This window comes from Sinocyclocheilus anshuiensis, unplaced genomic scaffold (assembly GCF_001515605.1).
Source record: "Sinocyclocheilus anshuiensis isolate Anshui unplaced genomic scaffold, SAMN03320099.WGS_v1.1 scaffold26, whole genome shotgun sequence".
Classification (NCBI taxonomy): Eukaryota; Metazoa; Chordata; class Actinopteri; order Cypriniformes; family Cyprinidae; genus Sinocyclocheilus; species Sinocyclocheilus anshuiensis.
Genome location: NW_015544143.1, coordinates 470,965 through 488,908, shown reverse-complemented (window position 1 = coordinate 488,908; position 17,944 = coordinate 470,965). Strand labels below are relative to the sequence as shown.

Sequence of the window (17,944 nt, the reverse complement as noted above, 5' to 3'; positions counted from 1 at the left end):
CGAAGGCCTGTCGTTATTTTTTATTTGTGCTATCATTATTAATTTCTTTATTTGTTCTTATTTTATTACCGACTGCTTACTTGTCATTTTTTATTCAATTCAAAGTTTGAAATTAAGCTATCTCGTGCTACTGCACCAAAATTACCCCACTGTCAAATGAAAAAAACACTGAGTGAGCAAACATTTGTGAGATAGCTAGTTATAATGGTAATTAAATAATGTTTACATATGTATAAAAGCCTACATTAAAATCTGTCATATAAATTGGTCTCTTCATTAGAAATTAGCCTACTGATTGCCACCATTGATGGACAAAATTTTAAAATAATATTAAAAATATCTGTATGACATATTCTGCAATTTTGTAGGGTGCCACAAGTTTGTTAAAATGTCCAAAGGGTGCCGCGACTAAAAAAAGGTTGGGAAACACTGATTTAGAGTACCAATGAGGTTTAGGGGTAATTTGCCGTTTACGTGCCTAAATGAAGTCCTACATAGTGGTAGTTTGGTAAATCTCACATGAAATGCTCGAGTCAAAAAAAAAAAAAAAAAAATTATTATTATTATTCCACTATTTTTTACAACAGTAATGCATTGCAATGAAAATTATCCTGTTCAATCAAAATGTTATTTTATAAAATAAACAAATATAAATTTTTAAAAATTATACTTGGCCTGATTAATTTAAAGGACCATCACATTTTTCATTATTTTTAAGACAATAATGTACACGAAATTATATATATTTTTTAATTCACAATGATTATTATAAAAAGTGTGTAATTATCAATTGACAAAAATTTTAATGATCCTTAAAATATGCTAAATGTAATTTCTTATTTTTCTGTTTTGATTTTGGATTAATACATAACCCTGACATATACTGATTGGTTTTCACTCAGTTCACCCTTGAATCTGTAAATTTTGATTGGATATTATATTAAATGTATTATAACTTTTAATTGCAGCAATTTTGGGTACGCCTCATTTGCCAATGCATTATGCAGGTCATCGGGTCACACTGCTCTCTAAATATCAGCGTTGGTTACTGGAAAACCCCAGGATCGGTCGATCACTTTTATATGTAAACAACATTAAACCAAAAAACTCAAGATTGTAGCTGTGCTCAATCGATAGCTTGCATATTAGTGCGCCATTCTTAGCAGATCAGAGGCCCAGTTGAGATAAAAACAACCCGTCAGCAAAATCAGCACCATCAATACGTTTAAGACAAGAGCGGCTTAAATGCTTACACTTCAGATATCACTTGGTGCCATCGCCAGAGACTCAGTGGAGGGCAAACTCTGGAACCTAAAAATACATGCCAGGCATCACTTTCTGATAACAGCAGGGGTCATGATGCTGACCCTCTGAATCCCTATCTGTCTGATGCTGCTGTCCTGTCTCACTGCAGCCTAAGAGAAAATCATTACGGCCTACTGGGCGTCCGACAGCTGGGTCCCTGATGACTACGGTGAGAAGTTTGCTGTCATTTATGAATCAGAGAACACCTTCCATCAGCAACATACACACACAAGCACAGATGCACACATGCTTGTGGATATGGAAACGCGTGCAAAAGCACCACACATAAACACACGCAGACATGTGAATCCTGAACAGGTCCAGGAAGCAAAATGGTCGCTGAAGGACATCCTTCACTTCAGTTTCAAAGCGGCAGAGCTGAAGTAGATGTGATGAGGATAAGACAGAAGAACAGACGCACGACCTTCAGACAACAAGGACACAGCAGGGCTCTGAAATAGAAATAGACAGCATGCCAAACACTGCGCCCTTCTCTCAGTGGACGCCTGTGAATATTCTATCACACCTCTTAGCACTTGGGTCACATGGTACAGTCACTAAAAGATATTATTTATGCTTTCCAAAAAAGATACACAAGTATATAAATCTGGAATATTAACTTTATAAATAAATAAAAAAAAAACAGTCAAGAACATGTTTGGGTTATATTTCAATTAAACCAAAAACATAAAAATAAAAATAAATTATAAAACATATACATTTTTATGATGTATAGGGCTAAAATTTCAACTGTGAAGTATTTTTTATTTGTTTGCTTATTTGTTCAATTTAGGCTGATTTTAAATTATTGTGATTTACAAAAAAATACTGTGTCCAGACATGATTCTTATTAATATATTACAAAATGAGAATGTTCTATGAAAATAACAAGAATTATAAACTCAAAGGTGCTCCTAAAAATAAACTTAAAATCATTATACATAATATAAAATTCAATTGCTTATTTTTAAATATGACCTTGACATTGCCTTGACAGGTTTCAAAAGAAAATCAAAGGGGAAAAAAAGAACATACAAATTAACAAAAATTAAACTAAAATTAACATATATAATCTATATATATAATATTTCAATTTCAGTCAGTATTTAAAAAGTATTTATATTATATTTATTTTTGTTGTATTGTCTTTGCCTTTAGCTGATTTAAATTAGTGATTTTTTATTTTAGTGACTACACATAATTCATCCATATTTTACAAAATGAGATTCAATGAAAATGAGAATTACAAACAAACTCAAAAATAAAACGATAATACAAAAAAATAAAAAAATTGGTCTATAAATAAATAACTTCAATTTCATTGTGAAAAATGTCATTTATTATTATTTTCTTTATACTTATGGATTAAATACGACCTTGAAATGCTCTTGACAGGTTTTCATGAGATTCACCCCAATATTGAACATTATTTGCATTCAATGACGCATTCTCTAAAAGCTCTTTGATGTTGATGTTCTGTTAAACCCTTGAAGCAAACCTCAGCACAAAGAGGCCAGACAAAAATCTGTTGTCAACGGATCCAAATCTGGCTTTTGAACTGAGCTTCCGTTTCCGAAAACGACCCCTTGAGGGATCAACACTCCGATCAAAAATCCGACAAGAGTGCAAAACTTCCTAAAACATCCTTACACACAAATTTGACCTCACAACTACTTGAGCAAACAAGAAAACACACATCATGCACAAACATGTTTGTCTAGGTTATAAACACTCCTGAACAAAAATGATAAAAAGAGAGAAAATAAATGAACACAACACTCATAACACCAAATCATAATGTAGTCATCACCACTAAATTAACACTTATTAATCAAAACATTTCCAGATGTTCACACACACGCACGCACACCCCTGATACCTTTCTGCGAGCTGCAAAGCGAAGGACTCGCCGGGAGAGAGGAGAGACTGGTAAAAACAACCCTCTGTATTTAAACTTCAAGAGCAGGAGAGGGGGAAAATGAATAAGAGAGGAAGTGAGAATGAATGGATGCTTCGGGAAATGGGTAGAACAGGGAGAGTTGAAATGAAGGAAAACTACGTCCTTTAAAAACTCATTCATTCTCGCTGGGGAACTGTGAAAGATTTCACAAATCTTTATCAGCAGAAGTAGCCCTGCAGCACAACCGGATGAGATACCGGCGTATAAACTTTAGAGACAATCGAAACGAATGACTGCCATTAAAACAGCTATTACAGGCTAATAATGAAGAAAGTAAGCTATTGAAAAATATCACCTCACAATAAAAGGGTCGACATACTGAATATATACACTCATGGGGCTTGTTAAACTGACATCCCGGCTCGTAGCTGGCGTTTTCTGGGCTCTGTTTGTGAATAATAGTCCCGAAGGGGCTGTCATTCTTGAAGTGATATCGGTGATAACACTGAGAATCACACAGGGAGATATACTGTACCTCCGGCTCTGGGTCGTCATCATCCAGGTCTGTGTAGGACGAGCTGTCAGGGTTGTTCACTTTATCCAGCAGCTCAATCGCCAAAATACGACTTAACGGTTGGGATACAAAGGGATGCTAGGGAGTAGATGGTTGAAATGGCAATGTTAGATGTTCTTTAAATATGTCATTTGTCAGTAAAGAGTCTTGAAATATATATAAAAAAATGTAATGATAAATTATAAAATGTATAAAATTATACTTTTGCCTTAAATAATAAAAAATAATAATTATATTTATATATATATATATATATATATATACATAAATATCACACATATATATATATACACACACACACACACACGTGTATATATATATATATATATACACACACGCACACACACACATATATATATATATATATATATATATATATATATAATAATTATAAATAAAAATACATAATAAATAATAAACAAAATATAACAATTGTAATTCAAAACATTTAAAATTAAAAGCATTATATGAAATTATGTAAAAATAAAAGAGCCTTAATAAAATGTTATGCATTTGATATAATAATAATTACAAATATTTTATATCATTATAAAATATAATTGATTATAAAATAAATAAACTTACTTCAAAATCTAAACCAATAATATTATATAAAATCACAAAAGCAAACATTATGAACCTAAAAATTACAAGATGCAAAAAAGCCCCTCCTACCTGCAATAACTTGTCAGCTGGTGGCCGTTTCTTTGGATTTTTCGTCAAAGCCAGCTTCACAAAATTGTGGAAATTGTTGGTCCTTCAGAACATAAAGAAGAGTCTCCATAAATCTCACATGTAAGGAGCATTTCGACCGTGAGGACGTGCAGTTTGGTAGCTCTAAATGTAATTAAGCTAATTTGATTGAACTGAGCTGCAAGGTAATGGAGAAGAAACTACTCTGCAGACGACCTGACCAGATTCATAATCAGACAAGATAAGAGAATGGTAAGTCTGACCTTATCAAAACTCATAAAAGCAACTGTTTAGGGCAAATGAGAGTGCTTGGCCCAAATTTCATAGGTGATTCATGAAATTAAGGAATCGGGCATATAAACCACAGAATGAAACTGAAATCCCTGTTGGTATCAAGGAGTTTATACACCCAGGTATTCTAATAATTGCCTGAAAATGTAATTATCACTTACCATTTAACTTTGTCTTTTAGTTTGGGGGGTTGAAAGTTGCTTTTCGTCATCAAAAACAGAGCCCTGGAGGGACAAAAATGGGTTGGTATTGGCACAAGCAAACAAAACAGCTTGGTTTTGCAATGAAATATGGTAAATTAAAACATTTGAACTTATTGAAACATTGATATAGTTTCACTGCCCAGTGTTCTATGATTGATACAGTAGCTGGAGTTGGGAGGTCTTATCCTGAAGTAGGTTCATTTTGTAAAATTATTATAAATAAGAGAATGCTGAAAACAACTGTTTTCCCAAACACTCATTGTTTGAGTCAAATGAGAGAGTGTGGAAATATTTTCAACTAAAACAGACCTGTGGTAAAGCTCAAAACACCATTGTATTTACTGTCATCACTATACCTTTTTTTTTTTAAAGGATAAAGCTAAAAACGCATCACTCTCTGAATTGGAACAGATCCATACTGCTGTTTAAACCCTCACCTCATTGGATGAAGGTCAAACATGGGAGGTTGCAGTTCAGCTAGTTCAATGGCGGTGATGCCCACAGCCCAGATGTCACACAGGTGATTGTATCCTCCTTTCCTCTCCACGGCGGCCACCTCTGGGGCCATCCTGTTAGCGTGGGTTACAGACCATAACATCACTCATTCATGAACATATCCTACCTGATGGTTATGTAAGATGTGAAAAAGGCATCTGTGACCTTGTAGAAAACTGCTGAATTATAAAAGATTATGTTTTTTTTTTTTAACACCACAACAGCAAAATCATTTTGGATAGTTGACAAATAATATGGGATTTTTTTAATATTCAACATCAGGATACGAGGTTAAAATTTATATTACTGTATAACGTAAAGAATTTACAACTAGTAACTTTTTTTTGTCAATTGACTATTTTAAATACCCTTTTGTTGTTGTTGTTTTGGTTATTTAAACAGTCCTTCAGTGTGAAAAATGTAAGTTTTAAAACGAAAAAATACTCCAAAAAAATGGAGGTCACAGAAACTGCATTCATAATAATTATAAAGAACGATGCATTTTTATTATAAATAATGTATTGCATTCATGTATGATTGTAAGGTGTGCTTGTGGCACAATAAAGCTAGAAAAAAACTGCTGTATACCAATAAGGAGTCCCGATGAAGGATTTTCTTTTAGCTAGTGTTGCTGTGATCTGTGCAGATACACCAAAATCAGCTGCAGAGGAAAAGAAACAAAAGATCTTTACTACAATCCCACAAACAACTCTCATATGAGTGTACAGCTGACACTACCATGCGTATTATTCTGTCTTATGAATTATGAAATTTGAGACTTGTCTAATGCCACAGCAGATCAAATGTGACAACATGAGGTGGTATTCTCAGTCACCAAAACACTATTTACACTGTTTTAATGATTTGAGTTGGTAACATGGTAATTAACCTTATTTTTACTGGATTAAAACTGAACAAAACAGAAAGACAGTCTGTTATCTTCTTACCTAGCTTGATGTAACCATTGTCCGTCAATAAAATATTGGCACCCTATTTCAAATAAAAAACAACATCAAATGAAATGACACTGTAATATAAGAGTAGAACAATTATTGAATGTATTAGGCCTACTGGTAAATTTGTGAGATGAAATGTAAAAAGGAATCTGACAGACTTCAGAATCTCTTTTTTCCCCCTATAAAATCGCTTTTTCAACACCTGCTTTCATGTATGATCCGAGATGTGAAAGCACCATCTGAGTCATACTAATTACACATCCCTCTGGCCAGGTAACACATTTTCTCTTGCTTTACCAGTGATTTGGCTTTAGCTTCACATTTTGGCTTCACCAAATCACCATCAAGGGTATTTTGTAAACAGCTAAGGTAAGGCCCGATATACTTCAAACGAAATCGAAGAACGAACTGATATGACGTCATTTCGAACAAAATCAGGCCGAAACGAAGTTCGTTTTGAGTTCGTTTCGGCAGTTCGAAACAGCTGACCAAAGCGAACTTTCTGGGGGAGTTTGTTTTGGCTCCTAAACACCTTTGAGCTTCCATTGGTCCGTGGCGGTTACGCAATCGGTGGGTGTGTTCTAAAACTCCACCTTCTTTGATGTGCGATTTTTTTTTCCCCGGTTCGTTTCTCATTCCCCGGAGGTCCGATAGGAGAACAACATCTCCTAGTCACTAGCAACATGAACACACTGGAGTGTCGAATAGCTCAGCTGGCACAAATATATCCGCACCTGTACGATCGCTCGTGGAGAGACTTTAAAGATTCAGAGAAAGCATTTAATTCCTAGAAAGAAATTGCAACGCAGCTTGATGTCGACAACCCCGAGTTATGCAAAAAGCGACGTAGAGAAACATCAGAGACAAGTTTTCCAAAGCCATGAAAAGAATGAAAGGAAAGAGTAAAGATATAAGGTAGCAAGTACCAAATACATGTGTTTCAAATAAATGTTACACCATACTGCTGCTGCTGTTGTTGTTCTTTCAATAAGCGAATTTAAAGGGTATACAATAAATGAAATGCCAAACGAACATACAATAATAAACCTTTGTTTTTATCAAAAGTAAATCATGACACCACATAAAATATAAAAAGGTGTAACAATTTATCCAGTTTAATAAAATAAATGAATAAAATAATAAAATAAATATTGCAAACATGATAATTGACTCTGAACTGCTGCTAATCATTATTCTTTTGTCTATAATATTCTGACCATTGGGGCCCGTCTCACACCTAGATTGCCTACACTTCTTCATTTCATCGTTGTTGTGTTTAGGGGATATGCACGAGCGTCGCGACACATGTATGTTTACATTAATCTACACCCCCCGCCTCCAGCAGCACAGGGGTGTTGGAAAGTTCGGAAACAGTATACCGTCGCTCAGCCTTTTCGAACTTCTTTTTGCCCCCAAACGAAGAACGAAAACGAACTTCGTTTGAAGTATATCGGGGCCTGTACACAGCTGAAATACAAGAATTTTACAGGTAAGGAGCACTTAGCTCTTATTCACTGCTCAAACTTTTCTTTTATTCAGCAAGGACACATTAAACTGATCAAACATGACAATAAGGACATTTCTGATGTTACAAAAGATTTCTATTTCAAATCAATGCTGTTCTTTTGAACTTTCTATTCATCAAAGAATCCTGAAAAAAGTACCACACATTTAAATTGTAATAATATTTCACAATACTACTCTTTTCACTGTGTTTTTGATCAAATAATTGCAGCCTCGATGGGCATGAGAGACTTATTTCTAAAACATTTTAAAAATCTTATCAAACCCAAACTTTTGAACGGTAGTGTATTTCAAATATATTGCAAATTATTTCATATTCAGAAGAGGGAATGTTTCAAATACTGTATGTATATGCTTTATTATGGCTTTATTAAAACATAACAACATAAAACAGCTAACTAATGGTGAAGTGTGTAATTTCTGCACCACTAGTGGCACCATACATAATCGCAAAATAATGACAGAATTGTTAAAGGAATGATTTCCTAAAAATAATGACGATTCGTTAATGCAATCGTTCAGGAATGGGAATCATTAAAGCTGATGTGTGTAATTTCTGTGCCATCAGCAACAAAAAATAATGATTGATCTGCCTTGCAGTTGTTCTTTGCAAGGTAAAACATACACTAGATTTTTGCTAAAAATTCTCCCTGGATAAAGGTAGTGATTTATATGGCTGATAGACATACCAGGAGTTTATGTGCTGTCACTTAACTTTTTCTCGGCACGTGAGCACAATTAAAACCAATCAATTCCTTGCCACAAAGACCCTTTAATTTAAGACACACAAAAGCTAGAATAAATCAGAAATAAATGACGGTACCTTTATGTCTCGGTGCATCTTTCCTTTGTTGTGTAGGTAATATAAACCCTTAAAGGAAAAAAAAAATATTAAAAACTAAATTTAATCCATAATCATCTCAAAAACACATTTACAAACTGCTTTTTATTGATGGAACAGGGAGAAATGGAATATCTGTCAACATGTCGACCATTAAAAATTCAAAAGCAGCTTTCATGGTCATAGCAGATTGCTTTGGTTGTCAAAACACAGTCCAGTAAAATGGCTTACCTGAAGGGTTTCTCTTGTTACATATGCTATCTGTGATTCTGTTAGTGGCCCAGTAACTGTGGAGACATACAGTATTTAGTGTACATTAGCAGTAATATAATAAAAATCCCATTCATGAAAATTCCATTCATATTAGAATATTAGCTAAACAGCTTGAATGTAATGGAGCTGTCTACAATATAAAAGTGTGTATACATCAGTTGAAAAACGAGGCATAAATAACTTCAGCACATTCGGTTTAAGCTTAAACTTGTTCAATCAAGTCAAGAAAATTGTTCAAAAAAATCAAGAGAACACATATAACATTGATACTTCCCATGCCATATTGGAAAGAAAGTTTAACAAAAGCACTACTAATGGGTTTTACCCAGCAGAACAAGGACGAGATGATCAAGAATGCAAGGAACAATGTTACTGATTGCATGTCCAAACTGACAAAATATAGAGCTGAATTATTCTAAATGGACTACTGATGAAAAAACAGACTTGAAACTTTACTAAAGAAAACTCAAAAGCTGTCTTGATAGGGTCTGAGAAACTCATTTGTCTGTTCTCCGAAACGATGCAGGATGTTTGACGGTTCGAAGCCTCTGACACTTCAGCAGAGCAGCTAATCCTCTTTAAATCAATAGAGACTTTTATTGATGATTAAAATGTCACAAAAACAGGAAATGTGCTAATGGGAAGGAGTGAATAATAAATGGGCTGAAGGAAGAGAGAGGAAGAGACAGGCTTAAATTATGAAATGGTGTCCACAACCCATTTTACTTTTGAAATGCGATGCATTTCCAATGGGTTGAAAAATAAGAGGGCGTGATGTCATCTGAAAAAGAAAGTTGTTTCTGTGCAAGTTTGTTTTTAAAAAAGCTTTTCTTAATAGCGAGCATCAAATTGAATAAGAACATTTTTATTTTCATGTTAAGAAAAGATTTGAAGTGAATTACACTACTGTTCAAATGTTGAGGTTGGTAAGATTTTTTAAAATGTTTTTGAAAGAAGTCTCTTATGCTCACCAAGGCTGCATTTGTTTGATTACAAATACAGTAAAACTGTAATATTGTGAAATATTTTTTCAATTTAAAATAACTCTTTTCTATTTTGTTGTATTTTAAATTGTAATTTATTCCAGTGATGGCAAAGCTGAATTTTCAGCATCATTACTCCAGTCTTCAGTGTCACATGATCCTTTAGAAATTATTCTAATATGCTGATTTGCTGCTTAAGAAACATTTCTTATTATTATCAATGTTGAAAACAGTTGTGGTGCTTAATATTTTTGTAGAAACCTTTTTTTTTTTTTTTGTTTTCAGGATTCTTTAATGAATAGAAAGTTCAAAAGAACAGCTTTCATTTTAAACAGAAATATTTTATAACATAATAACTGCCTTTACTGTGACTTTTGATTAATTTAATGCATCTTTTGCTTAATAAAAGTATTAATTTCTTCCAAAAAAAACAAACAAAACATTCTGACCCCAAACTTTTGAGCAATAGTGTATTCCAAAAATACATATTAGACATATGTAAAGAATGTATTTAAGACTATGTTTTTTTTTTCTCTATTTACATCCACACAGCTGTAGAGGCTTTCATCCATTCAGCAGAAATTTCCAGTATGTCCACTGTTGCACCTCACAATGTTTTTTCCTGATCATTTACTAGTTCAGAGAGTTATTTAGAGTTAAAGCCGGCAAAACTTTGTTCATGTCTCTCTTGTGTCTTTCTCTATCTGTCGTGTGTGGGAGGACTGCAGTCGGTCAGCCTCGGCTCTAATCAGGCCTTCGACCTTGTAGCTGAGTGCAGCCGTGTCAGCAGGGGGTTGATAACGTGGGATGTGAGGCTGGGCACTAAGCTAATATGTTAGCGCCGTAACACCATCTACCCCCCAAAGCACAACCCCCACCCCGTGCAGAGGCTCAGAAAGAACTGCAGAACTGCCGACAGCTGCCGTGAAAATGAGCTCTAATGATCTGACAGGGCCACTCTACTGAGCTCTGCTAAATCTATCTCCTGGGAACATACAGAGGGAAACTTTCTAACAGCGTAAGAAAAGATTTGTATATTTAGGCCATCTGTCAAGAATCAAATTGTTAATTGGAAGAGAGGAAAGCCTATTTATGTAAAAATTGGCATCGGAACTTCTTTCAAAGCATTATGTGATTATTTACTCACCGTCATGTCATTTCAGACTTTCTTTCTTACATGGAACACAAGGAGACATTCTGAACAGTTTGTTATTTGACTCCAAAGGTCATATGGATCACTTTTGGAAGTTCGAAAGCCTCATGGAAAAGAATTGCATTGAAAGACAATTGACCAATAAACTTCTTAAAAATGAATTATTTTGTGTTTTACAAAAGAAATATACTCATAAGGTGTTGAACAACATAAGGATGAATAAATGATGACAGAATTTTCATTTCTGGGTGAACTATTCCTTTAAATAATCAATGGAAAGGAGATATTGCATTGCATTGAAATACTGTCCACTGAGTGAGTTGGAGTTAGTGTTGCAGTTGATTGTTTACCTTTATATGGTGTATCTTACCGTGATATATGTCTTGCAATGAACCTCCCCCACAGTATTCCATACATATCCACAATTTATCCCTCCTGAAAAGCCAGAGAAAGAAAAACACCAACAAATTATATTTCAATCGATGCGTCTCGAAATAGTCCCCTGGCAGCCCCACAGGGAGAGTGAAAGGATGCACACTTTTCTGGGTCATGACTCATGACACAGCAAGCTGGAGACAGAGTCATAAGTCACAAGCAACCTGCTTTTATCAAAAACAGCCATCTCCATTTCTGTAAGGTGCCTTGCACTAATGTCTACACTAATATTTAAGAGATATACTGCTGACCAGAGACAAACCACACTAGAGTTGCCTATAGCTATGAGGAAGACCAGAATAATATTCTTTGATACTAGGGAATTTAAGTGAAGTTTTAGACGCTGGATGCTATTAGATCCAAACTTCAAAACAAATAATAACAGGATATATATATGTATATATGCATTGCTTTTCATTTCTGGAGCATCAGTGACCATTTGAACCCTTTGTAATAGTTGCGTATGAGTCTCAAAAAAATCATATAATCATTGTTGGAAAGGGTTCAAATATGCAAAAGATGCTGAAAAAACCAAATAATTTTTATTGTACTCTGTACAAAGAGTATTCACTCCCCCCACCCACAATCCCTTTACGAGGTTACGAGTCCGACTCTCTAACCATTAGGCCACCACGACCATTAGGCCACGACTCATGTCTTCAATGAGAAGAGGAAAGGGGGGTTGTTGCTGGTTACTGTATGATGATTGAAATCGCGAAATGGCCACAAAAATAAGCATTGAGGTCTTCCTGCGCGTTTCTGCCAAAATAAAAGTTGAGAAAAAGCAAGAACTCTTATCAACATTCATAAATGTTAGTATTGTAATTTTACTGTTGTTCTGTAAAATAAAATAAAAAGTAAGACAATAATAATGATAATAATCATTACAACAGCTCTGTTTTAATACATTTATTATAACATTCACACATAGTGTTCAAATTAGGATCTGTAATATTTTCTAATGTTTTAAAAGAAGTCTCTTCTCAGTAAGGCGAGAAGAGAAACCCCCCCCCCAAGAAGGGGGTCTGATGGCCAAAAATTATTATTTTACTAACTTATTAATTTTAAGTTAAATTGTGTTTTGTTGGTATAGTGTCTGCTAGAATGTTAAAAATGTTCAGTGTTAAATATTTTTAAATTGTTGTTTTGTAATTGATTTTTTTTCTTTGAAAAGCAAGACAAAACAGTAAAAAGCACATTTTGGCTTTTTAATTTATGCAATGGTGAAAAAAAATTTGCCAAAATACATGGGGAAAAAAACTCGAAAAACCATGTTCGGTATTCAGCCTTTGGCCCAGTGTTTAATTTTGTTCGGTTTCGGCCTCGGCCAAGAATTTTCATTTCGGTGCATCCCTAATTAAAAACATTTAAAATCTTTTTTTTTACATCTGGACTTTACATCCAAAAAAGTGCTTCAAAGTTAACGTATCACCTCTTCCTTTCTAGCCTTGAAACTATAAAATTGTACATCCGTGGTGGGCAATGACGGTATCATGTACCACCAAACTTTAAGAAAGCATCATAAAGTCCTGTTGCACCCATGATCAAAGATCTACACCCTTGCTTGATACCCCAATCTTGGAATATCTAGTTAGGTCTAAACCTGGCCGGAAAGCACAGGTTGTACAATTAGCAGAAACAGAGGTGCTGCAGTCACAGTGGCTGTTCCTGCAGTGCAGCTGAGAGACCCAACCAACAGAGCGCAGTGTCAACTCAACAACCTTAGACAGGAATAGGAACCGACAGAGCAGGAGGAGAGAGAATGAAAGGAGGAGTAAGTGAAGGAGAAAGCAGAGAACAGTAAAAGTGTGGTCAGGAAAGTGGTCATTACTATACCTTAAGTAACTACCGAAATAGGCCACAATGTTAGAGTGCTTGCAGTCTTTCATCATGATTATTTCCTGCTGAACCACTGCAAAGTCCTCGCCTGTCGAGGGAACACACAGAGACATGGAGACAAGGTGAGTGTGTAAACAAGACAGAGAAATTACCAGTGAACACAAACCAACTGCCAGGATAAGGCAAAACAGTTATTCAGCTAATTCATTCATCATGATGAAATGATTCATTATGGTATTCCTTTGAATATCATGTAAAAACCCTGTTATGTAAATGGAAAACATACAACAGCATGGTATATATGAAAGTACCAAGGATTACAATCTGATACCATCACAGTAAGTTTTACTGTAACTGTTACCTAGTTAAAAATATTAAAATAACTATATTTGATTACCTAATTTCTGCACCACCAAAATTGCAAAAATTGCAGTAGTCTTTTTAAAAACATGTTTATAATACACACATCACCACAAATGTATTATATATATTATAATGTATATATGACCTATTATGAAAATAAAATAAAATATAAACAATGCAAATTTAAATGATATTCTTCAGTGAAAATGACAAAAAAATTAAATTCTGGGGAAAAAATGAAACAAATTTAAAATTAAATTTACATTAAAATTAAATTTATAAACATTTAAATAATTAATTTAAATAAATTAAAATAAATAAATCTAATTAAACTTTGACCAAGTATGTGTGTTTCCATTTGACTGCTTGCATAAAATATGTTTCTACCCAAAGTTGTTAGGGTTTGCAATAGTAATAGTGGTGCATGTCTCAGAAAACATCCCTAATAAGGCAGTTCCTAATGGAAATTGATACCAAATCCTCATGAAAGCTACATATCGAAGCATTGGATGCTTGTTTAATCATGCATTAGACGATAGGGGAGGGGAGGGGAGGGCGCTTATGTATGTAGTGCCTATACAGCACTGAGCTCTCTTTAGCATTCAGAAAGCATCAGACCCTTGATGCATCGACTGCTGATGGAGACTCAAGCCCTTCATCTAAATTTTCTTTCTTTCTCAAACCAGTAACGCTCAGTTGTTATGTTAGCAAAGCTCATTTGAAAGCCAAGAGGTATTGAGCAAGGGCCTTCATCCATCAGAGACATGCATTTGTTGTTGTAAAAGAAAAAGGAGGATATGGAAAAACAGAAAGGGGAAAGACAGAGTAACAGGCAGAGACTGAATATCTGAAATGCTGGTAACTTATTGGAAGTGATGTGATCTCAGCTGATGGGTGACATGAGAAGGCAATCACCCATAATGCTTGTGTGGGGGCTTCTGGCCCGATTCCATCTGAGCTGACCTTGATCTCTGGCTTTGCTCTATAAATGTGTGTGTGTGTGTGTGAGCAGAGAGGTAGACGAGTAGGAAGAGAGAGGGAGAGACAGATTATGAGAGATGGAAGAGTGAGCGGGAGAGAACAAAGTCACTTTGTTGTGACTGCTTGCTTAATGATGGAAGCTGCAGGCTCATTAAAAGTTTTTTTTACGTTTTTTCTCCCGCTGACACAAGCAGCACACTCCTTGTACTCCCACATAGTGGGGCAAAGATAAATATTTTAACTTGCGTAATTTACCATTAAATTGAACGGCCCAAGCTGGGTGCAGGCACCAATGTTCACATTTACAAGATGAAAGGTCACTTATTAATGCATTTACCCTTACAAAACAGTAAAAAGTAGAACATTTTGGAATCTACCTTTATTTCATTACCATGGTTTTCTATGAGTATCATGTAAAAACCCGGGTACATAATTCTAAAACATATAGTACCATGGTATTGTCATCTAATACAATCACAGTAAGTGTTACTGTAAATGTAAACTAGTCTGAAATGGAAACAAATAATTGATTACTTAGAGTATTTATACAATTTTTCCACCACTACTGTATCACCAAAAAGAATTGCAAAACATTATGACTTGTCTTTTTTGCAAAATTTGTAAAATTACACACAAGACATTTAAATTGTGGGAATTTATATATTTATAGATAACTATTATCTAAATAGTTAATATATATTTTTAATACATATAAAATAAATCTGATGTTTTGTTATAACCAGCCATAAATGTAACAAACAACAACTGCAATAAAATAAAACATGCAATAAAATGCAATGCAATAACATCGTCTTTGATTTCGATTCAAAGACATCTGATCAAAGTGTGTTTCATTTCTAGTTCAACTAGATTTAAAATGATTAACATTGTACTGAGCATAAAATGCAATGCAATTTTAAAAAATCAGGACCAATTACAAGGAATGTTTTCATTCCAAACCCACAGACTGAAGGAAGGATAAGCTTTGAGAAGTTTTGCATAATGTCCTTTGAGTGTAGGTCTGTGCAAAAGACATTCGCTCCCTGAGGGAAGTGTGAAGTCGCAGCAGTGGGGTCAGGTGACACTTACTTCCTGCCGGGGCAAGTGATCCAGTGAGCGTTCCGCAGAGGCAGTGACATTTCCCTGCACATATGGGGCAGATAGCTGCGAGAGACTGGCTCTTACCTCCTTCGGGTGAAACAGAAGCAGCTAGCCTACTATTCACAGCGTAGGCTGCAGCGATGCATATCTCTGAGTAGGACACATACTAATTGAAGCTAACTTATTAGTCAGAGTCTGATGGGCAGAACGGCCAGCTTCAAGGCAAAACAGGTCCTGCTAAGCAGCAGTTACATGAATACTGTTAGTGTATATATATGAGGTATGTGTTGTGAGGTATGTACTTAAGTGTTTTTATGAGTGGCCAGACAGGGGGTGGTGGGGGTGGGAGGTGTGCACTGATTTGAGAATAGACAGTTAAAAAAAAAAAAATCTTGGATGCCTTTCTATGTGAAGAAGTGCTGAAAGCCCGTCTAGAGGTCTGGTAAATTTCCCAACCAAATTCCATTACTGTACATGGACACAAGCAGGCAAGGCTGCAGATAACGGATCCTGGAGAAAATGAACAGTGGTTAGTGGGATTTTTCTCTGTGTACCACCAGCAAATGACAAAAGCAAAGGAAAGAAGTGGGCTTGTTTTTGTACTAAATTAAAACTATTTAGATTGAAAATACATAATAAACAGACTCCAAACGCACCACAAGCATCCATGAGCTCTGAAATTATACAGTTGATTCAGATCCAAATACATCTGAGCAAAGTGTGATTGACGATTTAATTTCTAAGTTCAACAAAGTTCAAAATTATCAACATGGTATATACAATATTAAAAATGAATTACAGTCTATAACAACTACAATAAAATTGTTTTGCTATGCTTTCCATTGCTAGTCAAGGTAGATGTTGTTGTTTTTTTAAGATAGGGATGTGTCAAGTCATGTGATAGGATCATGATTAAAATGCTGTGGTTGACTAACTCTAAATGGCTACAGATAGTTTGGTCTGTAATAGAGCAAATAATCATCATGTACTCATATTTTCATTCTTTCTTGTATCTTGCTTAAAAAACGTAAAAAAATAATAATATATATATTTTTTTTTTAATTGAATATCGCTATGTGCATAAACACAAAAATAACAATAATTGATTTTATAGCATTATTTGATATTATTCTTATCAGAAGTAGTATATTATTACATAAAATCAATTAAATCATGTAATGAATTTTTTGACTTATGTTTAATACAATGCGTGTGTGTGTACATACACATAAATAATCAAAACATATTTTTGCAAGTGTGTGCAAAAAAAAAAGATTTAGGTTAAATTAACACGTCAGTCTGTATTTTTCTTCTTTTTAAGACAGCAGTAGCTCTAGCATCAAGCATCCACATCAAAAGCTGCAGGACAAGCCACAATTCAGCAAACATTTGAGAAACAGATCAAAGAAAAAAGAAACAAATATTACTGTTCCAAATATTCTGTATGTTGCTTTAAAATAAAATATAATGTGTTTTAATGGGAAAAAAGTTGTTGTTGTTTTTACCCTGACATTAAAGATAAGTAATTTAACCTTCAGTATCTAGCTATTGTTTACAAATTATTGTGAATCAGGTTTTTGACTACAAACAACTATACAGCCAACGAGCACTGTCATGGTTTTGTTCAAAGGAAAAAAAATCTAAATAATAACAAACAATTCCGAATAAATTTCATTAAAGCATGTCATTGCACACAGAAATGGGACAAGTTTGCGCTCTTGGGCATGTTTGTAGGTGTTGAATAGCAAGAGAGACTGTCAGGGAGAGGCGCTCAACTGTCACTCCACTAGACATGCATGTCAGCGCGCATATGTGTGTGCAGGGCTAACAGCGCCACTGATGTGATAGAATGTGTTGTAAGTGTTAAAGTGCGACAGTATGTACGTATTAGGGAACGGAATTAAATCAACTTAATAGGTATGAGGGTTATATTTACTTAAGTCTGATTTCTCATCACCTAAGTCTGATCCTGTCCCCATTAGCACTCATATTTCAGTCCCACTTTGCCACAAATTTTTAATCCTTATTAAAACA

At 34.7% G+C, this 17,944-nt stretch overlaps 1 protein-coding gene across 5 annotated transcripts in view; it reads right to left on the bottom strand.

Annotated features, from left to right (window-relative positions):
* LOC107695069 (mitogen-activated protein kinase kinase kinase kinase 3-like) overlaps positions 1 to 17,944 on the bottom strand; it is a 65,169-nt gene that overhangs the window by 22,761 nt on the left and 24,464 nt on the right. For all 5 annotated transcript variants that reach the window (XM_016494858.1, XM_016494862.1, XM_016494861.1 and 2 more), the window contains exons 3-12: positions 13,463 to 13,553; positions 11,562 to 11,626; positions 9,014 to 9,069; positions 8,765 to 8,812; positions 6,409 to 6,451; positions 6,050 to 6,122; positions 5,404 to 5,535; positions 4,925 to 4,987; positions 4,455 to 4,536; positions 3,741 to 3,857 (exon numbers count right to left, since the gene is read on the bottom strand). In XM_016494858.1, coding sequence (XP_016350344.1) covers positions 3,741 to 3,857; positions 4,455 to 4,536; positions 4,925 to 4,987; positions 5,404 to 5,535; positions 6,050 to 6,122; positions 6,409 to 6,451; positions 8,765 to 8,812; positions 9,014 to 9,069; positions 11,562 to 11,626; positions 13,463 to 13,553 — 770 coding nt within the window. The remainder of the gene's footprint in view (positions 1 to 3,740; positions 3,858 to 4,454; positions 4,537 to 4,924; positions 4,988 to 5,403; positions 5,536 to 6,049; positions 6,123 to 6,408; positions 6,452 to 8,764; positions 8,813 to 9,013; positions 9,070 to 11,561; positions 11,627 to 13,462; positions 13,554 to 17,944) is intronic.